This window comes from Eupeodes corollae, chromosome 3 (genome assembly GCF_945859685.1).
Source record: "Eupeodes corollae chromosome 3, idEupCoro1.1, whole genome shotgun sequence".
Classification (NCBI taxonomy): domain Eukaryota; kingdom Metazoa; phylum Arthropoda; class Insecta; order Diptera; family Syrphidae; genus Eupeodes; species Eupeodes corollae.
Window position 1 is genome coordinate 27876339 of NC_079149.1, and position 25313 is coordinate 27901651.

Sequence of the window (25313 nt, forward strand, 5' to 3'; positions counted from 1 at the left end):
TGAACTCTCCATGGTCATCCTGCACAAACAGATGAGTTTGGCAGGGATGCCAAAACTAGACATGGCTCTATACAGCTCGTCCCTGTAGATGCTGTCATATGCGGCCTTGACATCGATGAAAAGATGGTGGGTGTCGATTTGGTGTTCTTGAGTTTTTTCCAGGATCTGCCGTAATGTGAATATTTGATCAACTGTGGACTTTCCTGGTCTAAAACCACACTGATGAGGACCTATCAGGTTGTTGACGATGGGTTTTAGACGTTCACGTATTACGGCAGAGAAGATTTTATAGGCGATGTTAAGTAGACTTATTCCTCTTTAGTTGGTGCAGTTTAGAGGGTCTCCTTTTTTCAGGATCGGGCAAACAATACTGAGGTTCCATTCATCGGGCATGCTTTCTTCCGACCATATCTTACTGATGGTTCATGCTCCTAACCAACTTATCTCCAGCTGCTTTAAAGAGTTCGCCATTCAAGCCATCCGCTCCAGCGGCTTTATTAGACTTCAACTTAGATATTGCAATCTTTACTTCGTCTAAGTCGGGAGGACGGGATTGTTGCCTTTCGTCGTCTATATTAAATGAATCATCCTGCCTGACAGCGGAATTCAGTTCTTCATCGCCGTTATACAGTCTGCAGAAGTGGTCCTTCCATATCCTCAGCATTGACTGCGGTTCCATTATGATGTTTCCACTTTCGTCTTTGCAGCCTTCGGTTCTAGGTTTATGTACCTGTGAATTTCATTTCACCAGTTCACAAAACTTTCGAACTTCATTCCTACTCTTAAACCTCTCAACATCTTCGACCTAACGTTTCTCATGTCGGCGTTCATCTCGCCTCTTCTGCTCATTGAGCTCATAAGAAGCTCTCGTCCCTTTGCGTGCCTGTTGTTTGGCTGCATTTGCTTGCCGACATTCCTCATCAAACCAGGGGTTCCTTTTTGGTGGCTGTTTGAAACCCAGCACATCAGAGGCGGCTTCTCGAATTGCATCTTGGCAATGTTGCCACTGGTTTTCAATACATTATGTTAGTGGCAGAGAACTTCGAGAGATGTTACTTTTAACTCGGTGGGAAAATTATTTGGCGATCTCTGGCGATTGTAGCCGATCGACGTTGTACCTTTTCCCAGCACTTCAATGGTGTGCCTTGGCTGTGGAAATCCAGTGCTACCTTGGCTACAACGAGGTAGTGGTCCGAGTCGATGTAAGCTCCTCGGAAAATTCGTACATCCATGATGCTGGAAGAGTGTCTGGGGTCGATCGCAATATGATCAATCTGGTTGACGGTTAATTGATCTGGAGAACTCCAAGTTCCTTTGTGGATGTTGAGGTGTGGAAAACGCAAACGTTTCGCCCCGAAGAAAAATCTATGACCCTTAGTCCGTTGTCGCAAGTGTTGGCGTGCAGGCTGTTCTTCCCGATTATTCCAACAAAGTAATCTTCTCTTCCTAGCTTGGCATTAAAATCGCCCAGGACTATTGTAATATCGTAGCTAGGACACTGCTCAAATGTATAAGAGCTCCAAAAATACATCTTTCGTGTTCCTATTCTTCTTTTCTGTGGGGGCATGTGCGTATATCAGGCTAATATTGCCGAATTAAGCCTTGATGCGTATGGTCATGAGGCGCTAATTGATTCGTTTATAGCTCAAGACTTCTTGCCTAAGTCTGGCTCCAATGACGAAACCGCATCCAAAAAAGCGCTGTTGGTTTTCGTGGTAGCAGTCACCATAGAAAATATCGCAGTTTTTCATCCTCTTTTTGCCCGGCCCATCCCATCGTATTTCTTGTATGGCGGTGATATCTGCTTTATAGCAGTCTAGGGCCTTTGCTAATTCTTCGGCCGCACGTAGTCTGTTAAGGGACCTAACATTCCACGTGCATATCCGAAGTTCGTTGTCCTTTATTCGTTTGCGTTGGTTGTCAACAGTAAATCCGTCCGTATTCGAGGCTTGTTGGTGCTTCGCAACTTTGAAAGCTTTTACGTGGCCAGGAAGTCACCCCGCCGCACAACCCCCAACCTGGAGGGCGAGGTCCTAAGTATAACTACAAGGATGGGGAGCCGGATAAAACCGCTTCTTATAAGCCTGGTCTCCGAATAAGTCGAAAAAGTCCTATAAGGTGTTCAATAAGTAGTTCAACCTTACTGGAACTGTAGACGCCACTGTTGATTCCATCTCGGGAATTCCTGAGATACCGTCTGGATATGGAAAGGTGCCTTAGTGGAAACACATGTCTACCATTTGAACATCACATTTTCTACTCCTTTTTAAATAGTTTTTCATAATTTTTAAGTTAAATGTATTAATTTCATGCCCAGAAAGACTGTGATATAGTCTTAAATGCTTATATAAGTATTCATAAAGAAACCAATTCAAAACTAACATTTTCGCTCCATGCAATTAGCAATAAACCATCAACAACCATTAACCAAAAAAAACTTAATTTTCTTTGTATTTTATTTCCCTTAATTAAACCCACTTTACCACCTCCCACCTTTCTCATAATCGATTCTCAATGTAAAAGCCATTTACCAACGCCCATTCAATTTTACCTTTTTATTTCACTTTACGTACTTACATATAATATTTTTTAAAGTCTTATTAAAATTAAGAGCTGCATTTTCAACACACAGACTAGACATTAGTTCATAAATTTTACTTTCTGAAGGTTCAAATTGTTAAGTGCAAACCGAAGGTTCAGTTCAGTACTACAGTTCAGTAGTTTTTTTTGTCTTTAGTTTTTAAAAACGTATAGGTAAGTACTTAGAAAGGCAACATTTTTCATCACATTGAAAATAAGTAAAGAAAAGTAAAGTATGGAGTTGAGTCTTGCATCGAGAGTCGACACGGCTGCTTATGGCGATGACGACGACGACGACGGACGGATGAAGACGCTGATGGTCGTCCACACTTTAAGGACCAATAAAGGCGAAAAGAAAATAAAGTTGGTGAAAACCACTTAATTGGTTGTACTTGGAGTAAAGCCTCAACCAACACTACTACTGCCACAACACCCTTTCTCTAGATATATGTATAGTATATATTCGTAGTGCTAGCTCCTCTTAAGTGCTGCTTACTTTCCACTTGGTCTAACTCCTTCTGGGATACTTGCTTCATACCGACAAAATAACTAAACTATCTTCTGTAGCATTAATGTGTAGTGTTGTATGAAGAATACAGTGTTGCTGTTATTTTACTCGGAACAAGTCCTCTTAGACTCTTTCAGACTATAGCAAAAGTTCACTACTTTTGAGAAAACTAATAATTAAAGTTGTTTTTTTCTTCTTTCCTTTGTATATCCTTTGGCTGCTTGCTAAGATCTAGGTGCCTCTTTATAGAAATAACTCGGGAATAAAGGATGTGGAAAGAGCCAAAGCACAGGAGCGGCCTTACCACCACCGCTAGCCAGAGTTCACATCAAAGTCAAATTTTCTTTTTTAAAAATAAGATTGTTTATCAGAAACAATGACTTGAAAAATGGATACAAAATATTGAATACATAGCAGATTTAAATCAAAGTTATTTTGTTTCTTGACTTTCTTGTTAAAAAAATAAACTTTTTGTCAATTTGAATGGTTTGGAAAATCTTTACACGCAAATCTAAGAAAATTAAAATTATCATAAAAAGCCTTTCAAATGTTTCTATTTGGTCCTCATGACAAATTGTTAAAACTTGTTAGACAATCAATTCAAAATCTCAAATCCTTGACAAATTTTTGTTATCATTCCGGTCCTGAATTATCAAAGAAAATGTATTCACTTTGCACCTTGGTTTTCGGAGTGCGAATAAAGGGTCATGTAAAATAGTTAACCATCCAGCATCCAACAGCTCGACCTTCGAGCGCGAACTTGTGTTTTCTTTTTCTTGAATCTTGCAGAACCATTTTCTATTAAGAGTGCTTAATTTCCTATATGCACTTTTTTCCTTCTGTCCTTGCCTCATAAAACATCGTCGTAATTTTCTTCATTTTCTTTTTTTAAATTCGCACCTTTCCCACCCTCATCCAGCTTAACCAAAATTTAATGAATTCGATGTTGCAGCAAAGCAAAAATTAAAGTAAAAGCAGATCTTCCTGCTCTTTTGTATGTTGTGGACTTACCGAACATGTCAACATCCTTGTTCAGCTCCTGAATCCTTACGGTGTGTGGTGTATTTTCTTTTCGTCCTTCAGATGCATGTTTATTTTGAACGTTCTCATAACAAATTCAATTTGTTTATGGCCACGATATTTAATGTAATTTTATTCAAAGTTTTATTTATTTGTCGCACCTTTTCGATCGCTTCCATCATCCTTCGTGGAGAACCAAAATGTGTTACCCACAGAAGAGCAAGGACTAAGGAGTTTACCATCTACAGTCAGTGCCATAGCCCACAGAAGTTAAATACGAGTATTTTTTGTGTTTGTGTAGAGATTTTCATTTTTGTTTATCGTCCTTTTTTCCTTGAGGATATTTTCTTTTTATAATTTAGTTTTCACTTCATCCTTTTCCATTAACATTTCGGTTAACATCATGTATACATATGTGTATATATAGATGGTATTTTTTTTTAAATAAATTTTGTAATGACATCGGTTTGACGATGACGAACGACTATATGACGACGTTTTGTTGCAATGGTTGGTTGGGATGAAAATTGAATTTTCATCGAGCGATCCTTTGAATTGGAAAGGACATGTTGAAAGATGGATTTTATGCATGTAAATGAAAGCATTCAAAGCTCTTCCTTTTTGTACTTCTTTTTGTATCTCTGTGTGTGTTTTTTAAAAGGATAAATGCATATTCTTCATGCTGAACGCTAACAGTTTGTTGCTGAAAAGTTATTTTGGTTTATTTGACTTTTTTATTTTTCTACTTTATTTCTGTGTTTTTTGTGTTTTATGATAATTTTCTATGAAAGAAAAAGTTATTTGAATGGATTTTGTACTTTACTCAGTTTTTCTTCTATTTAATTACTTTCTTGACAGAGAAAAATGTAGATAGGTGCATAAAGAGCAAAACGTAAAGTCTTATGTGGTTAGTACCGACATTCAAAAACATGTATAAGAGTATGAAGGATATGAAAGGATTAAATTACTTTTTTTTTGCATTTTTGTTTGTATCGAAGGTGAATTTTATTTAACTTAGAATTTAAAACTAGGAAAAAAATAGCAAGATACTCGATGAAAAAGAAAACCAGTGTTTGGAGCATGAAAAGGTACTTCTAAAAAGACAATATATTGACGAGGGACACAATACATGAAAATAAATGAGTTTTAGTTAAATCCTTTAAATAGATTGAAGAAAATGGCGTATTGTTAGATCTTGCCACTGTCAGCAACACTACTTCATCTATATTCTTATATTACAAATTTTTCCAATATAATATTTCCTTATGCCATTAAAGACGAGTATTTTATAACAAAAGCCAATATATTAATATAAAAATGTAATTCCAAATGGTCATATATTCAAAATTAAACTTTTTATTAGAAAATCTTTTATTGGTTAAAAAAAAATGTCAAATTGTTGAATTCCATTGCCGTAGAAAATATTTCTTTATTTCCAGTAATTTTCTATTCACCGTGATATAGATTACAATCAATTGTTATAGAAAATTTAACACTAAATATTTTAAAGAACGATAGTGTCTTTCCGACTTAGACGAGGTAAAGATTGCTATAATTAAGCTGAAGTCCAAAAAAGGCGCTGGAGCAGATGGCTTGAATGCCGAGCTCTTAAAAGCAGTCGAAGATAATTTGGATAAATTGCATAAACTATAGAGGCTTCAGTCTACTTAAAATTGCTTACAAAATCTTCTCTGCAGTAATTTGTGAACCTCTAAGGCGCATCGTCAACAACCTTATCAGTGTGGTTTCAGATCAGGAAAGTCCACGTAATACCTTAGATCCTGGAAGAAACCCAAGAAAATCAAATCGACAAACACCATCTTTTCAGGGCAGTATATGTTAGCATCTACAGGTACGAGCTGTATAGAGTCATATCTAGTTTTGGAAACCCTGTCAAAGTCTTCCATTTGTGCAGGATGACCGTGGAGAATTCGCGTGTTTTTTAAAGGCTAACTTACCAACTTAACAGAACCTAGCTTTCAGAATAATAATATAATACCAAAAGTCATTGGACATGTACATAGAAGGTGTTGGACAGTTTCCTCTTCCTCCTCGTCCATGCAGCTTCTACAGAAGTCATTTTTGTAGACCCCTAGCCTCATAGCATGTCTTCCTATGATGCAGTGTCCCGTTATTACTCCAATTGTAGAGCTTATACTTTGTCTGCTCAGTGATATCAAGCTTTTTGACCGTTTTAAGTCAATACTTGGCCATATTTGCTTGGTTGCCAGTCAGGTGGTACTTTGTGACCATCTAGCATTTGTTGTTTTTAGAGCATATTGTTTGAGAAGATATTTGCATGTAGCAAGTGGTGTTCCTATGTTATGTTTTTGTCTAACATAAGGCAGAAGTGTTCCGTTTTTGGCGAGCTCATCGGCTTTGCAATTTCCCGGAATGTCTCTGTGGCCCGGCACCCAAATTAGGTGAATGTTAAACTGTTCCGTCATCTCATTCAGAGATGATCGACAATCGTGGACTGTTTGAGAGTTTGTGGAGACAGACGCGAGAGATTTAAGAGCGGCTTGGCTGTCTGAGAAGATTCTTATATCCTTACAAGATATAACGTTTTCTTTGAGCCCGGATAGTGCTTCTTTAATCGCCATTACTTCTGCCTGCAATACACTACATTTATTTGGAAGTCAATAGGATAGACTGAGATTCAGTTGTTCTGAAAAGATACCACTTCCAACTCCGTGATCGGTCTTTGAACCGTCAGTATAAAAGTGTACCGCATCGTCTTCCAGGGGTCTCTCTTCTTCCCAGGAGGATCTTGAAGGGATGGACACATGGAATCCATTGAGAGGTGGCTCTAAGCCTTACACATGAGTTGGAAGCAACCTTTTTAGAGAAGATGTCAAGTGGTGTTAGGTTTAAAAGCACTTCCAGTGCTGCGGTCGGTGTTGAGCGAAGTGCTCCTGTGATGCACATACCTGCTGACCGCTGGACTTTGATGAGCTCATTTATATTTACCATCTTGTCCAGTGCAGTCCACCATACGACAGCTCCATAAATGAGTATCGGCCTGATTACCGAAGTGTATAGCCAGTGGGTTATTTTTGGGGAGAAGGCCCATTTTGATCCTATGGCCTTTTTACAAGTAAAAAGCGCTACAGTAGCCTTTTTGACTCTTTCATCAATATTTGCCTTTTAATTTATTTTTTTGTCTAAAATGAGGCCCAAATATTTAGCTTGATCGAAAAAGCTTAATGGTATTCCTCTAATCTTGGGTGGGCTAATCTGAGGAATTTTATATCTTCTCGAAAAGAGTATTAATTCTGTTTTTTGTGGGTTGATGTCCAATCGACATTACTTAGCCCATTTAGTTAGCCTGTTTAGGGCATTTTGTAGGAGTTCCGAGAGAATTTGGGGGTGCTTCCCAGATACGGGTATCGCAACGTCGTCATCATAGGCAATCACCTTAAAACTCTCTGCTACCAATGCTGTAAGTAGGTCGTTTACTACCATGTTCCATAAAAGAGGCGAAAGGACTCCACCTTGGGGAGTGCCTCGATTCACCGATATGGTGGTAGTAAAACTTCTCATGTTAGAAATTACTGTCCTGCTTTTGAGCATGAGACTTATAAGATCTATGAGTGACTTCTCTAATTTCAGCTTATCCATTGCTGTTGTGATCGCCTGGTAACTGACGTTGTTGAAAGCTCCTTCAATATCTTGCAACGCTACCAGGTTATATTCTTTGTATTCGAGGGAATGTTCAATAGTACATTCCAGCGAGTGAAGTGCTGATTCTACAGATTTTCCCTTAGAGTAAGCATGTTGAGCTGTGGAAATGAGACATGGTTTTAAATTATGTCTGATATAAATTTCAATCAATCTTTCCAAGGTTTTAAGAAGGAAGGATGATAGGCTGATTGTGTCGTAGATCTTTAGGGTTTAATGCTTTGGGAATGAAGACTACTTTTGCCATTCTCCAGGCTTTGGGAATATATCTCAACCTTACACAGCTTGTCAGAATGATTTCCAATGGTGGAATAATCATGTCTGAGCATTTTTGTAGTTCGGCCGGAATGATTCCGTAAACAATATTTTCTGAAAAACATGTATTGCAAGCAAGTTAAAATATTGACTTCAAAATTGTTTCTCTTTTTGCAAAAAACTTTTAGTGAAAAGTTTTACGAAGAATTCAACTAGCAATTTTGAAAAAAATGCAACAAAATTCCTAAAACCTATGAAAAATTGTTTTATGACTCAAACATATCTTAACGGAGCAATATTATGACATAATATTTTAGGTGTAGACAATTACGAGACGCTAGAGTATTTTAATCTACTTTTTACAGCGATAAAATAGCTGTGAATGCTTAATCGAGCAGATCTGCTGTTAATACTTATAATTAGACATTCAAAATATTCTTTGTTTTAGAATACTAATTAGTAGCATATCTTTAGATAATGCCTGTTTTTAGGCCTATCACAGGTATTCACACTGGAACTATTCTTTAATAAATTCGACTTTCTGAACACGAACCTGCAATCGGTTTTTGCCTAGCAGCTCCCGTTTTCGTGTTATGGGGAAGGGTGTTGCAAACCCGACGCCACTAAGAAATACCCAAAATAATTTTGAAAAGAAGAAAGTAAAACATTTTTTCTTTGAAAATCCATGTTTATTTATTGACATTAACATACAAATATAAAAAACATTTAAAATACAATATTTTTTTTTACTGCGGATTTGATGTACTGGAACCCAAGAAACTCCGTTTTTTTCTTGATCTGCAATGTGGTTTTCTCGGACAATCTCTAAGCAGATTCCAGCAGTAATCTGCCATCATATGCGTATCCCACTTACCCTGTATCGTTCTTCCATTGTCCTTATATCCTGGTGAAATCGCTCACCTTGCTCTTCACTCAAGTCTCCCAAGTTTTCAGGAAACCGGTCCAAATGGTTTTGCAAGTAATGCACCTGGATGCTCATGTTGCATCCAAGCTCACGAAAAGCAGGCAGCATTTTATGAACCAAATCCTTATAATTTGAAGCCTTCTTGTTGCCTAACAACAAGATTCAACAAAATTTGTGTCCTTTATTAACCGTCTGATTTGAGGGCCATCGAATATGCCAGCTTTTATTTTTTCAATGCTTAATCCTTTCATCTTTGTAGATATGAATTGAAAACGTGATGATTCCTTATCTAGAGTCTTAACAAATTGCTTCATTAAGCCAAGTTTTATATGAAGTGGAGGCATTATTTTTTATACCAATCAACCAAAGGCTCATTAATAACATTTTTCTCCAACAACCATGTTATCTCTTTCAGGCCAATCTGTTTTTACCGAGTGATCTTGTTTAACTCTGCTATCCAAAAGGCACAAGAAGCAGGGATATTTTGTGTATCCACCTTGCTGTCCAAGGTGGAAGTTAACCATTTTTAAATCCACACAAATAATCCATCCTTGTTTGTGATACTTAATCTTTTCCAAGACTATAGCTGTATTCTTGTACTCTTCTTTCATTTGGGTTGAGTATCCAATAGAAATTGATCCCAATTCGTTACCATTGTGTAAAAGCAAACATTTCAAACTTCGGTTGGACCGGTCAAAAAACAGACGCCAGACGGTTCATACTAGGGAAGGCTCATTTTTGTTAAGAGACTTTTAACATCGTGCCGAATTACAAAAGGCTTCTGATATAATTGCACCAATCCTTGAGGCAATTTTTACCAGCTGTCTTTACCTGGTCCATGTTCCCTCGGCATGGAGAGAAGTTAAAGTTGTTTTTATACCTAAAGCAGGTAAATGTTCCCAAGTCAATCCTAAAGATCTACGACCTATAAGTCTGTCATCATTCCTTCTTAAGACCCTGAAAAGATTGATTGATATCCATTTAAGGGCACGTATCAATACAAGACTTCTGTCTTGTAAAGATAAATCGGTGGAAACAGCGTTACACACTTTAGTACGCACCATCGAATATTCCCTCCATCATAAAGAGTTCACTATGGTTGCTTTCCTTGACATCGAAGGTGCCTTTAACAACATGGACACATCTGCAATCACATCTGACTTAACATCTCTAAATGTAGAGAGTTCGCTTCGGGAGTTAATTCATTTAATGCTTACTAGCAGAATAATTAACTCAAAACTGGGCAACTCTTCTAGTAGACGATTTGTTAGTAGAGGGACACCGCATGGTGGTGTTCTATCATCTCTCCTCTGGAACCTAGTGGTGAATCTCTGGAACCTAGTCTGGATGCGGAGGGTTTCAGAGTGATAGCCTATGCGGATGACGTTGCTATAGCAGTTTCAGGAAAGCATCTTAACATCCTAAAAGAACTCTTACAAAATGCCTTAACCGATCTGGTCTTATTTTCGAGGAGATAGCAAAATTCCATTTGTCAACCCTTCTTATATTAAAGGAATCCAATTAAAATTCTAAATGCGAATAGCAGAGCTGCGTGTTCCAGGCGGAACTTTTGGCGATTAAGGAAGACTTGTCTTGGCTCAAAGAAAACGTGATATCAACATCTGATATATGAATTTTCTCTGACAGCCAGGCCGCTATCAAATCTATGGACTCTTTCTCTTCAAACTCTATAACAGTCCATAACTATCTATCATTTTTAATGGAGATGGCGCAACAGTTTAATATTCACCTTTGCTGGGTGCCGGGCCATAGAGACATTCAAGGTAACTGTAACGCAGATGAACTCGCCAGGAACGGTACGGTACATCCCATTCTACCACGTTTGGCAAGTACTGGCATACCAATTGCTACCTGTAAACTGCTGCTAATGCAAGACGCTGTGAGGAGGGCAGGCACCAGGTATAACAACATCACCACGTGTCAAGCCACAAAAAACATCCGGCCAACACTGGATTTAAAACGTTCAAGGTGCTTGCTCTCTCTAAGCAGATCGCATATAAGCTCGATAATAGGTGTCATAACCGGACACTGTCTAATAGGAAAGCACGCCACGAGACTAGGCGTATTCTCAAATGACTTTTGCAGAAGCTGTATGGACGAGGAAGAGGAAGAAACGGTTCTTCATCTTCTCTGCACATGCCCTGCTCTAGCTCGAAAACGCAAGAATTACCTAGGAGAATTCTTCTTTAACGATCTAAACGATCTAAATCATATCGGTATAATCAGCCATTCACGGGACTCAAAATTGGTTTCATTGAGCTTAGGAGGAAGCCTCAAGATTCATGTGGTATCACAATGGGCCATTAAACTGGCAAAAGTGTGTCCGTTTCCATCTTGGACAGCCACTATAACCTAACCTAACCTAACCTAACCTTTAACATCGTGACAGAAAACGTGATCTTCTTCCTGATAATAGAATGTAAGCAACTCTGCATCCCTTTTACGATAGAAAGTTATTGTTGTTCCTTCATCAAGTAGATTCTTTTCTTTTAGCCGCGATGCAAGTAACTCAGAACATTGTTTTGAGAGCTTAAGATCCCTGATGAGATCACTTAATTCACTTTGGTTAAATCGTTGGTGACTTGATGCATTTTCCTCATACTCACTGTCTTCATCTGTGTCGCAGTGGGGTATTTCATCCTTCGAAAGATTTGGTAGCTGATGAAATGTTGGTATGGGAACTTCATCGGAATGAGGGATGGGCCTTCGAGCAGAGTCTAAATCAGGATACGTCCTATTGCTTCGGTTCTTACTATTGATGCCTCTGATATTCACTAGACAGAAATAACAGTCATCATAGTGATTTGTTGGTTCTCTCCAAACCACAGGCACACCAAATTTCAGACTCCTCCTTTTCCCATTTGTCCACTGACGTAGATGTTCAGTACACGTTTTGCAAACTACATGTGGTGATCACCAATTTTGATACCAAAATAAGCATTGTAAGATTTCTTCAGAAATTCAGTAATGGATTTTCTGTTCTGAGTTGTCGTGAATTCACCAAATATATAACAAAATTTCTCGGGATGATTCACACAGATTCTGCGGCTAGATGACATTTATAAAAATTAGCTGTTAATGACGTACAGTATTAATTAAGAAGATGAGATTTTCTGATGTATATGCTCCTTGGGAGTACAAAACTGACTAACTTAATTTCCCACAATGGCATATGAATTTTTATTAAATAAGGCTAAATTATATATTTCTGTAACTCAAAAACTAGAGCTGCTAGGGAAAAATTGTTTTCAGTTTTAAAATCAGCGTTAAAAGTACAAATAAAATCAGCTGCAAAATAAAAGGCACCAAAATTTTTTTTTGTAGACCTGTGAGGTTCGTAAATTTTACCAAAAGGTAAAAAAAAAACCTCTCAAGGGTACCAGCCACGAACCGAAGCCTGTAAAGCCGATTAGGGGAACATCGCAGTAGAGCCGCAGTCGATGCTGAGAATATGGAAAGATCACTTCTCCAAATTATATAACGGCGATGACGAACCGAATTCCGCTGTAAGGGAGATAGAACCACTCAACCTCGGCGACGCAGATCAACAATTCCGCCTACCCGACCTTGACGAAGTGAAGATAGCTATATCTAAACTTAAGTCAAACAAAGCTGCTGGAGCTGACGGCATCACCGCTGAACTATTCAAAGCAGCAGGCGATGACTTGGTAGGGAGCATGCACCAACTCATCTGCAAAATATGGTCGGAAGAAAGCATGCCCGATGAGTGGAATCTCAGCATAGTGTGCCCGATACATAAGAAAGGAGACCCTCTAAACTGCGCCAACTACAGAGGCATCAGTCTCCTTAACATTGCGTATAAGATCCTCTCTGCCGTATTATGTGAACGTCTGAAGCCATTCGTCAACAACCTGATTGGTCCTTATAAGTGTGGATTCAGACCAAGAAAGTCCACTATCGACCAAATATTCGCACTACGTCAGATCTTGGAAAAAACTCAGGAGCTTCAAATCGATACCCACCATTTCTTTATTGATTTTAAAGCCGCGTATGACAGAAAGAGCTATAGCGAGCAATGTCTAGTTTTGGCATCCCTGTCAAATTTATCCGTTTATGCAGAATGACGATGGAGAATGCACGGTGTCTTTCAAGGTCGGAAAATGCATTTGATGTCAAAAAAGGTTTTAGACAAGGCGATGCACTGTCATGCGAATTCTTCAACATCGTTCTGGAAAAACTGTGAAAAACTCAACCGTCAACACTAGAGGCACAATCTTCCAAAGGTCCATCCAATTACTCGGATACGCAGATGATATTGCCATAATTGGAAGATAGAAGCGTGATGTCAGTGAAGCGTTTTTGAGCATTAAGACGAAAACGAAGAAGATGGGTTTAGTGGTCAATGAGGGCAAGACGAAGTATATGCTGTCATAAAAAAAGGACACTGAATGACGACGTCTTGGACAAAACGTCACCATGGACAGCTATAACTTTGAGGTAGTTAAGGACTTTTTCTACCTAGGCACCGCTATTAATACAGACAACGACACTAACGCTGAAATCAAACGAAGAACAACAATTGCAAATCACTGCTTCTTTGGACTTAGAAGACAATAAGAAGTAAAGTCCCCTCTCGAGCATCTAAAATCACCATCTATAAGACACTCATCATCGCGGTTCTCATTTATGGCGCTGAGGCCTGGACCTGGAAGAAAGATGAGAGCGTCTTAGGATGCTTCGAGAGAAAAATTCTTCGGGTGATTTTTGGTCCCGTACGCATAGATGGAGAATGGAGGAGAAGATATAACGACGAACTGTACGGGCTGTACAGCGACACTGACCTAGTTAGCAGAATCAAAGTCCAACGGCTTAGATGGCTAGGTCATGTAGAGCGTATGGACATCAACGCTCCAGCCCGGAAGGTCTTCGAATCCAATTCCGAGGGACGGCGCAGTAAAGGAAGACCGCGACTCAGGTGGCGCATCCAGGTGGGAGAGGACCTCAACCAACTTCGCGTGCGAAACTGGAGACAGCTAGCTAGGGACCGAGCTGGCTGGAGACGCTTGTTGGTTGAGGCCAAGGTCCGCCTCCGACTGTAGCGCCACCTTAAGTAAGTAAGTAAGACCTGTGGATCATTTTCTATCATTAGGAGCCTCTTATAATGACATAAACGCTGAATCATTGGTAAGAAATGGAGATGTACGAAACCGATGCCGAATGCTGTGTGACATTATTTACCTGATTTAAAAACGACATCCAATTTCCAATGATGACCCATTTCTTTGTCAAATGTTGATTCTCGCACCAAGTAAGGATGTTTTAATCGGTGATATTGGAAAGGGCGAAAATTTAATTATTCATCCAACACAAATAATTCCTACAGGTTTACTATTCAACTTAAAAATTCTACATTAAAGTTGGTTTCGCTAAAGGCCTATAGGCGCAAGTAAAAACACTAGACGTAGGGATACACCATTACCATTGGCCCTTCTTTCTGTTTTTTGATTGGAAATCTTACCAACTATTTCGTGATTATTTTTCTCTTTGTGATATTTTTATTTTCTCTTACTACACAGAGAAACAAATGTTCAATAAAATAAAGCCAAGTGAAATAAGAGCAGATTTCAAAAATTAGCCCTATGTTACTTTTGTTAAGTTGAACAAATCCAATTTCAAACAGCGATAGTCTTTTTACACTTAAACAACGTCAAATTGGTTTATTTCACATCCAACATTATGCATTGCAACCTCTTAACTATCCCAAATCCTGTAGAGTGTACAAGTAGGGGTGTTACAAAATTCACCGTAAAAATAAGTTAGTCTTATTTTTCAAAATAATTTTTCCTTATTCCACTTTGTCTAAGTACATCATGTCAAACAATTGAAATGTACGTTATTTCCCTTTTGTAAAATGAAATAAGTCAAATTTTTGAAAGTTGGTCTTATTTCAAGGTACCGCAAAACCGCATGTAAAAGCTAGTTACTAATTAATAATTAATTAAAATTAAGTCCTGAAGTGCAGACTGATAAAGAATTATTTTTTATTTAAACAATGTGTATTGTGTATGTATCTAAACGTACATATTTAATATCCATTTTATAAGGTGAAAAAAAGTTATTTTAAGCTTGTTTTAAAACATTTATCAATTTATTATTTTTTTTAAACAATTAAAATAATTTCTTGCTTCTTCATTTTTTTCAGAGAGACGTTGTCAAGCTCGAGCCAACTATGGATGATGTACGTTCCTGTGTGTCAAAGGGTAAAAGTCAGGTAAGCATAAATAATACAAAAAACCTAATAATAAACTCCTACAATGACCCCAAAATTCACCTTTACAATACAAAAAAAAATCCATCTTCCTCATCTGCAACCACAAATCCTTTCATTCTTTTGACTAAAAAATAAATAAATAAAAAACCGAACTACCTGTCTTATCTATACAAAATGTACCCTCATACACATACACATATATTACTCAACATAATAATATTTTATGGAAACATATGGAGTGAAGAGCAGAGGGAAAAAAAAGTCCTTTTCTATCTAAACCGCAGTCAATCACAAGAAGTGCTTCTGCTTTGGTTTATTGTTGCAACGCAATGTTTTCAATTTCGTTGTCAATTTTCAATATTTTTTTACTTCCCATACGTGGAATGGTCGTGGTGATGGTGGTGTGTTCCTGTCTATAGCTTCAAACCCAACCCAACTCCAACCCAACTGACAACATGGAACAAAAATTGAACAAAATGTATCACTTATCCTGACTGCCATTCTTTTTTTCAAACCGATTTCAATTTTCTTCTCACAAATAAAACCATTTGTCTATATATCAGGACATTGAGGAAAATATAAGGAAGGGAAGAAGGCTCTTTCTTCATACGTGCTCCTGTATGTCTTCCTGCCATCATCATCATCATTGGAACATGACACACATCTACTATCCTTATTCCTATATCCTTCACAGCCACCACCTCCTCCAACCATCCGAAGTCACAGTTTTTCTTTATCTATGATTTGGCGATGGCAGGCAAGGCAGATGCATGTCCTTTAATGCCACAAGCAATATATTTATAGATACATACATTCAAACATATTAAGCAAGGAAGAAGAAAAAAAGAAGAAGATGAACTTATACCTATCTATCCACCAATTTTTCATCATCTCTTCTTCGGTTTCAAAATTGATTCTAAGCCACAGAAAGGGATAAATTTATAGTTGGAACTTGAAAATAAAGCGAACTTGTGTACCATGCTTGCTTACGGACTTTTGTGTAAAAAGGATTTCGCATAGGAAGTATTAACACAAAAAATAAAGAAAAAATGCAAAAGGATTTAAAAGTTGGGAAAAAGGGAGCAACACTACGCAGTCCTGGATTTACTCGATAACCAACTTGTACTCCTATTTTTAACGTTCTTCTGAGTTCACTTAAGTCGCAATAATTAAGACCTCTATTTTGCGAATGTCATAAATTGGAATACCTGGCCTGCTTAAAAGATTGATAGTTTATTTGGTTCCAAATTTTGCCTAATAAATAAAAAGACGGACATTTTTTCAAAAATTCAAAATAGTACGTATACGCCCAAGTGTACCATTTTGTAATTTATGCATTTTTAGAGGGAATCAAAAGTTTAATAAATGCAATTTTGAATATTTTGTATAAATATTGAATGTTTTAATAAATATTAGTAACAGTGCCATCTATTGGAGTCATTTGGACTTGTATCCAACGTGTGGACATGTTAACTTTACTCTTTGAAGTCCATTAAGAAGCATCAACTTTCGCAAAAGCGATTTCTTAATTCCGTTTTTAAAATCTACCCAAATCACTTTGAGCGCCCCGAAGCACATTTTCATAGTTCACAGTAAATCCCCCACTGTTGAAATAAGTGAATGAAAATTCACTAATTTTTTTATCTTATTCCATTCGAAGGAGTATATTGCAATAATGCACATCCTGATCAATCATATTCGCTGCGTATTTATCTCCTTAGGGTCTCTAAATCTCAATACACATAGCTGCTAGAACTCCACGGCAGCAGTGCATCAGCGACGCTGGCGGTGTTATCCTTTAGCGAATATCTACTTATTTCAATTCCGTGGATGACTTACTTATTTTCTTTACTTTTTATATTTTATTTTTATGTATGTGTCTATCATATAAGAACTCATTTTCTATCTCATTTCAGGTCTTCGATTGCAAGAACCACATCCGTGTCATTCAATCAATGGCGAACGGCAACAGGCTGTACATTTGTGGCACGAATGCTCACAATCCCAAGGATTATGTCATATATGTAAGTATTTTCCTTGTATTTATATAGAAAATTTTGCAGTAAGAAATAAAAAAAAATAGGTATATCTAGTGGTGGTGCAATATGTCATCCTTGATGATGACGACCTTTATTTTGATGGATTGAAGCTCTCGAAATCCTTCGCCGTTCTTTCTTACATATAAATGTACGTGTATAGTAAAAGTTCAGCATACAAAGCTAGGATATCCTTTTTTCCGATTTTTCTGGCTTTGCTTTGCTCTAGTTAGATATATGAATATCCTTGCACCACATATGTACATTGTACATGAAACCTACATTTCTATTTGTATTTCTAAAAGAGAGAAAAATAATACCCATCTACCTAAAAAAAAAGAAAAGAAATAGAAAAATAGAAAAAACTAAGTACGAACTGACTTAACCGAATGTAGATATAGAATAAAGACTGCACAGCTTCAAGGATACCTTGGGCTTTGAATGAATTGGAACAATGCGGAGGAAATCTCGTTAGTTCGGAAGGATATACATATATCCTACGAGTATAGAATGTTACTTTTTTTTGTTCCTTCTGGCTCTAGATTTGTCTTTCTTGCCAAAGAAGGATCATCGCGTTATAATAGAAATGGAAATAGATTGCGTGTGCTTTTTTTTAGTCTCTTCTTCTATTTTTCTTGTTTGTATTTACTTATAAGGTGAATATGCGTAACGTATACATGGTTAAAGTTTCCATTTGAAAACGTGTGAAATAGTCAGAGCACGTGCTCAAGGGAGCACTTGCTTTTGAGTGATGTGAAAATGTGCGTAGAAAGTACTTTATGGATAAGAGCCTTGTGATATCTAACAACATTCACATTTATACATATGTTTGTAGATACTCTTCACTTGACTCAAGGGTATTGTAGTCGAGTAAATGGGTTTAGTGATTTATTTTAATATATTCTAAGCTTTACTTAAATCCAATAAAGCACATTACAATTAGGTTTGCGTCCTACGAACACAGAAGAGAAGTTTCAAGACACTTTAAATTCAAAAATACAAACCTGTTGACATACAAAAAACAGGAAAATAACAAGAATTCAAGAAGAAAGGAGTACTTCAACGTATAATTGTATATGAGGTGACTTTAACTTATAAAAACATCGCATTTTAAAAAGAAACAAATATTTGAAGAAATGCTTATAGTTATTTAAAAAAGAAGGATATCCATTACACAGCACATTGATTTTTAAAAGAATAAATTAAGGATACATTTATTTTTAGGAATTTATCAATTAAATAAAAACATAGAAAATATTTTTAGAGATCTTTAGAACTGCCATAAGAAGATTATTTTGGAAAAATAATATAAAGTTCTGAACATATGATCTCCAAAATGTGATTTGCAAATTTTGCTATTATTAAACTTGAAAAAATCACTGAAAAAACACATATTGAGAAAACATCGCATGATAAATTTTAACGGCCACAATTAAAAAAATTGCTTAGTTATGTTTGTGGTGTGATGGTCAATGCATTATTTATTTATTTATAAAAAATTAAAAACAAATTGATCTTTTAAATTTTTCAATCAAATAAAAACATAGAAAAAATTGCATGAGATATAAAGAACCGCCATTAAAGTTTTATTTTGACAAATAACATTCAGTTCTTATCATCGTATCGGCTATGCAAATTTTGTTATTATTATCTACATATATTTGGAAAAGTGCACATAGAAAACATCGCATGATAAAATTTCAAATGTCTCACTTAAGAAACTTCTTTCGTAGTTATGTGTAAGTTAACTAAAACCATATGACAACATTTTAATTTTCTCAATTGAAAATTTTGCAATGACAGAAAACATCGCATTGAATGAAAAAAATGTCATTATCTATTATATAAAAATAAGTATATAGTCATTATCATTTCACACCATTATGCTTAGACTACTCTTTATTATATTTAAAGACGTATGCATAAAAACATCGCATAGCAAAATTTAAAGTATTGCATTAAAATTAAATCACATATGTTTCGGAATTAATTAAATTGGCAACCCTAGCCAGTGACAAAAGGTGTTAAATTTTCCTTCCCAAGTTAAAAGTTAATAAAATACGATAATAACTGTATTTAAATTATAAAAAGTACATGCAAAGAACGGCAAATACTTGCTCTATAAATTTCCATTAAAAAAGTCAAATATAAACAAAAAGAATGAATGCAAATGATATCCGTGCTGGAATGCAAGAAGCCTTTAACGAGAATCTTAAGGATATAAAAGAAACATTAAAAATGTATAATCAAACTATCAGACTTAGAAAATTTATATGCAAGGACTCGGCAACTCTGTGGAAAATGCTCAATAAAATAAATGTAAGAAAAGTTAAAATTGGACTTAATATCAATGCAGCACAGCTAAAAACATATTTCAGTAATATGCTCAATCCTCTTGATTCCTTACTCCAGCCTCGTTTTCAGACCAGATGTACTAGTTTGGATTTTGGATAAACCCATCACTCTAGCAGAAGTAAGAGGCTGATTAGTAAAAAGTAAAGATCGCAAAACACCAGGAACTGACGGCATTCCTATTGAATTTTTCAAATATGCCAATGATGATTTATTAGAAATTCTTACCAAAGAACTAAATCGAATATTCGAAACTAGAGACGTCCCTATGAGCTTCCAGCTGAGGGTAATCTTTCCAATCCTTAAAAAGGAGACCCTAATCAGGCTGATAATTATAATGGCATTTCATTTTTAAACTCAGCGCTAAAAATATTAATGGGGGTTATGGCAAATCGTTTAAAGAGGTGAACTTTACAAAACAGATGCTTAAGCGAATTCCAGACAGGATTCCGTGAGCACTACTCGAACTTAGATCAAAACTTCGTTCTTAAAACGACAGCGCACACATTTATTAGAAAAAGAGAAAACTCTATGCGTTTTTTGTTGACCTAAAAGCTGCATTTGATACGGAGCACAGAAGCGCACTTTTTTATAAATTGTACAATATAGGTCTATCAAGAAAATTTGGCAACTTTGATTGAAAAATTGTATGAACAAATACTTCTGCTGTTTGAGACTGTAAATTTTTTTTGAAACGGTTACAGGTGTGAAACAAGGATGCATTTATGTGGCGGTGTAAGAGTTGGGGGAATCCTTATCAAAGTTTTGATGTATGCAGATGATTTGGTGCTCCTTGCGGACATAACAGAACGTTTACAGCGAATTATTAATCAGCTGAAAAAAATACTGTGATGACTGGAGGCTGAATGTAAATATAAATAAATCCAAAACGATAGTGTTTAGAAAAAGAGGTGGGTGCTACGCTAGGGATCAGATGTTTATTGATGGACAGGAATTAGAAAAAGTAAAGTCAATATGAACATAGAACAACACTTTCAGGAGAAGCTATCTTCATCTAAATCAGCTATAAGTTCCGCATGGAAAAAGTGTCTGGAAGACAAACAAATATCGAAGGGAATCAAATATCAATTATTCCAGGCAGTTTCCAAATCAATCATGGAGCTCAAGTGTGGGGATACAAATCATACGATACAGTAGAAAAACTGCTTCGATTTTTCTTAAAGCGAATTTTCAAGCTTCCACAATCCTCACAAAAACCATATGCTATTTGTTGAAACAGGAATCTCACCACTATTCAAGAAACATTGCGACTTCATTTTAACTTCATTGCTAAAGCTATAGTACTGGACGGAGAAAGGTTGACCAAACGAATAGCAAGTTACGTGATAGAGAAGAGAATATTGTTTGATGAACATTGGAAAGCACTCGCAGAATTCGATGGTCAAACTTTAAGGATTACAATGGATAATATCCATAAATGGAAGGAAGAGTTCAATCATTTAATTGAAGCGGTGGATGAAAAAATACGATCGGAAAGCTATTCAACCGGTCGCTAAATATATGGGGGCTTAAACCATAATCTTTTCGAAAACAACTATTTTAATGAAAAATATTCAACACAATATCAACTGTTTTTAAGGCCAGAGGAGAAATTATGGACCTTTATACTGTCATGCAAGGGGACTTGGGTTCAATCCCTGCCTGTGCCACCTTAATTTAAAGAAAATAATTTTCGCGAATATTGCCTCTTGTGAGGAATTGACAAATCCTTCAAGAGTAAATCTTGTCATGAAAAAGTGCTTTTTCAAATTAGCCGTTCTGATTCGGCCTAAAATTGTAGGTCCTGACAACAGTACTCGCGTTCAGGAATGGTTGAAAGTTGTAAGTCACTAGGCCCTGGTTCACAACGGACTGTTGCGCCACCCAATTGAAAATTTAAGTTGAATTATTCTTAACCTATCAAGAAATAGGTTAGTTTGAAAATCAAGTTTTTTTTTTGTCGAAAACGAATTTTTACCAATTTTAGGAGCATTTCTCAAATTGTTACAAATTGAGAATTCAGGTAGTACCTTAAAAGTTTCTCAACCGATTCATATTCTGAACCTCCCCATACCAGTGCAGCATAAAAGATGATTGATTCCGCTTCAGTTTCAAAAACCCGATATTTACTACTGTGCCTTATGAATTTGTTGTTGAAGCAATTTTTCCAAGTAGCGTTTATTGCAGTTTTCGCCTTAGATAATTTTTCTTTTAAATGCTTATCCATTGTCATATTTTGTGTGAATAGTACACCAAGATATTTGTATTCTTTACAACCTCAACAGCATTTCCTTCGTAAAACCATTTCTCGTTTGCGTTAGTTCTGCTTCCTCCCTTTCGAATTACCATAACTTTGGACTTATCCGGATTAACCATAAAATTCCACAACTTACAGAATTCTTGGAACTAATTTAACATTAACAGTAGAGTTTCAGGTGAGTTTGCCATCATCACTACATCATCTGCAAAAAGAAGGGCTTTAATTTGCAGTCCCGCAAATTCTATACCACCAGGTAGACAATAGACCAAGTCGTTTATAAAAAGTGGAAATAGATCGGGGCTAAGAGGACAGCCTTGTCTGACTCCTGTTTTGGTTGAAAACCACTCTGATCTATTAGCACCATTCCAAACTGACGATTTCGTATATCGATATATATTTTGCATGAGTTGATCAAATTTTAAGGACATCTAAGCCCGTATAGCTTGTACATTAGGGCATCATGGTCTACCGTGTCGAACGCTGCTCTAAAATCCACGAAGATGCCATACAACTTTTTACTTCTTGCAAGGTATTAGTCAGCAATACTTTTGAACACGAAAATGACATCAATAGTAGAGTAGCCCGATCGGAAGCCCGCATGAAATTCACTTAAGAGATTTTTTGATGATATCCACATTTTGAGCCGATTCTGAAGTACTACGGTGCAAATTGTATAGGAGGTATTTAGAAAGGAAAAACCTCTGCAGTTCGCAGGATTCATTGCACAACCTTTCTTGTAAATGGGGAACACTAAAGCTTCCTTAAACTGTTCAGGTATTACACCATTTTCCATGATGATGAATGAGATTATTCGATCCGTCCTTGTAAAATTCTACAGGTATACAATCCGTTCCACCTGCTTTGCCATACTTGAGTCCATTGACGATAGAAGAAACCTCTTGCATAGTGATAGGTGAATCGAAAAAAGCTCTTGAAAGTTAGGTGGGTTGTAGTGGTACTTGGATATCTCGTTTAATTTTGGGTTTAAAAGTTGCTGAAAATGGTTCTGCCAAACTTGCGGGCTTAAGCTGATGTCAATGATATATTTCGTACCATTTAAATTGCGAGCTAAGATCCAAAATTCTGAATAGTTCATAGCGAGAGTGAGTTTAAGCGCGTCAGATTTGAAAAACTGTTTCTTTTTTTCTTTACATAGGTTTTTAAATCTCTGATTATCTTTTAAATACGATTCCTTAGCAAACCTGGTACTGCCTTTACGGAATAGTTTTAGCCAGGCATAGGACACATCTCTTGCTTTTTTACAGCTTTGATCAAACTACCGCTCCTTGAATGCTATGCGTTTTTTCGTCAACCTGCAGAATGGATTTGCTTGCTTAATTATTTCCTCTAGATCGTTGAAATTCGCAACTGCATGATTTTGTAGGGCCTCATCTAAATTCACTTTATAGGAGTGTTCTTTGCTTCTATGCCAAATTATCTTTGGGAGAAGATCCATGTTTGTGGTTGTGACATTAGCTACCTCTGAATAGTTGAAGGATACCACAATCGGCATGTGGTCTAAAAATGGCTCGTTCAATACCTCGAAATGGAAATGATTATTCCATTCACTTCCTTAACCAAAACCTAGTGTTCTTTTTTTTTGTGATGTTTGAAATTTTAGATAGCTATTTTAGCACGTTTGCGATGGATTCTTTTTAATTATTTATTAAATTAATGTAGAAAAAAAAAACTTTTAAATTAAGAAGCTCAAAATAAACACAACTTTCACTTGTATAGCCAGGGTTGCCAATCCAATCAATTAAACCAAAAACATTGCATGTCAAAATTATATATGTAACAATAAAAAAGTTAATTTAATGTGTTTTTAATAAAGTAAGTACTTCATAAGTGCAGCAAAACAGAAAAAAAAAACATGGAAAACAATTATTTTAATGAATTCACAGGACATGGTTAAAAATGTAACATGAATCAAATTCATGAAAAGATTTATGTCACTAGATATATCAAAATTTTGTAGAAAAGACGGAAAATATTTTTTTTTTAAATTTCGTCTTATATATTATCAATTTTTACCAAATATTTCCAATCTTATTTTAAAATATAATAAATTAGCGAAATACCCTTATCACAATCAATATAATTACATCATTTGGATTCACTTCAATGCAATGAGAAATATCTTTCTTTAAATGTTACGTTTGTTTTTTCTTGTTCGTTCTATTTGTCCAAGAAGAAAATGTCACGACTTCGAAAATCCATTGAATTCTTTCAATATTTTTCTCTTTTTATGTGTATTTTAAAGTTCTATCGTCTTTGTCATCATCATTGCCTCACTAAAACCCATTAATCCGCCATTAAAGTGAAATTATCGTGATTTTCCGCACTCAAAAACTTTTGTTGCCAACTCATTTGCGACCTTCGTTCGTTCGTTCGTTGGAGAACGTCGTCAGATACATGGCTATACGAAGATGTTGCAAAAACCCTATCGAGGGCGAAAACGACGACGACGAAGTGTAAAACTTTTTACACGACGACATCCATGTATCCTTTTGCCTCCAATCCTCTATAAGAGTGAGAAAAGAGCATCGCACAATTATCGAGGTTCTTCTTCTTATTTTTTAATTTTTTTTCTGTTTTTAAATTTAGAACAAAATCCCAACGCGTTAAGGATTATCTTATAAAACTCGATGCCACGCGTTGCAAAGCACAAACTTTAGAAAGAGTTTGATGCTTTAAACTTTAAATTTGTTTGCAACACTTTCTCGAAACGCGACCCAATTCCTTGCTGCTGCTGCTTCTTCTTCCGATGCGATGCGATGCAAGCTAGAAATGCAGCCATGTCCTTAAATCCTGCAAAAGTGAGGATAGGTATAGGTTAAAAGGGTGGGATTATTTGTTAAACGTGCAATGGATAATATTTGTTCTATGGCATGATAAAGAAAACCTACCACCCTGTCTATAGATATATGTATTTATTTAAGAGTAAGGATATGAGGCTAAGGATTCACCTTTTACACGTTAAGCGAGTATAGAAGTTTCACACAAAGTTGTTTATCCTTTTTCTTCTTTTTTTTTAATGAAAGTTTATCTTATACTTGTTTTCTTATTTTTCTTTTTTTGTCATGAAGTCGAATTTAACCCATTTACCAAGATCGGAATACGTGCCAGGAATCGGTTTGGGCATCGCCAAGTGTCCATACGATCCACTTGATAATTCAACAGCGATTTACGTGGAGAACGGAAATCCAGGAGGTCTACCTGGTTTGGTATGTATTTTATAAGATAAATGTCTTTTTCAGTAAAGAATTTATAGTTTTTTATTCTCATGGTTAAAAAAATAAAATTGAACATTGATGCAAGAACTTGGAGAAAGCTATAGAATGCAACAGAAAAGATGCAATGTAATTTATTGGTCTAGCTCTTGGTGTAACCAGAGTGGTAAAAATTACGTACAAAATATTCTACAAAGTTCAAAAAAGTGA

General features: G+C 36.3%; 1 protein-coding gene across 3 annotated transcripts in view; it reads left to right on the forward strand.

Annotated features, from left to right (window-relative positions):
• Positions 1 to 25313, forward strand: part of LOC129948913 (semaphorin-2A) — a 420780-nt gene that overhangs the window by 342150 nt on the left and 53317 nt on the right. For all 3 annotated transcript variants that reach the window (XM_056060061.1, XM_056060062.1, XM_056060063.1), the window contains 3 exons: positions 15154 to 15222; positions 17139 to 17246; positions 24960 to 25097. In XM_056060061.1, the coding sequence (XP_055916036.1) occupies positions 15154 to 15222; positions 17139 to 17246; positions 24960 to 25097 (315 nt within the window). The remainder of the gene's footprint in view (positions 1 to 15153; positions 15223 to 17138; positions 17247 to 24959; positions 25098 to 25313) is intronic.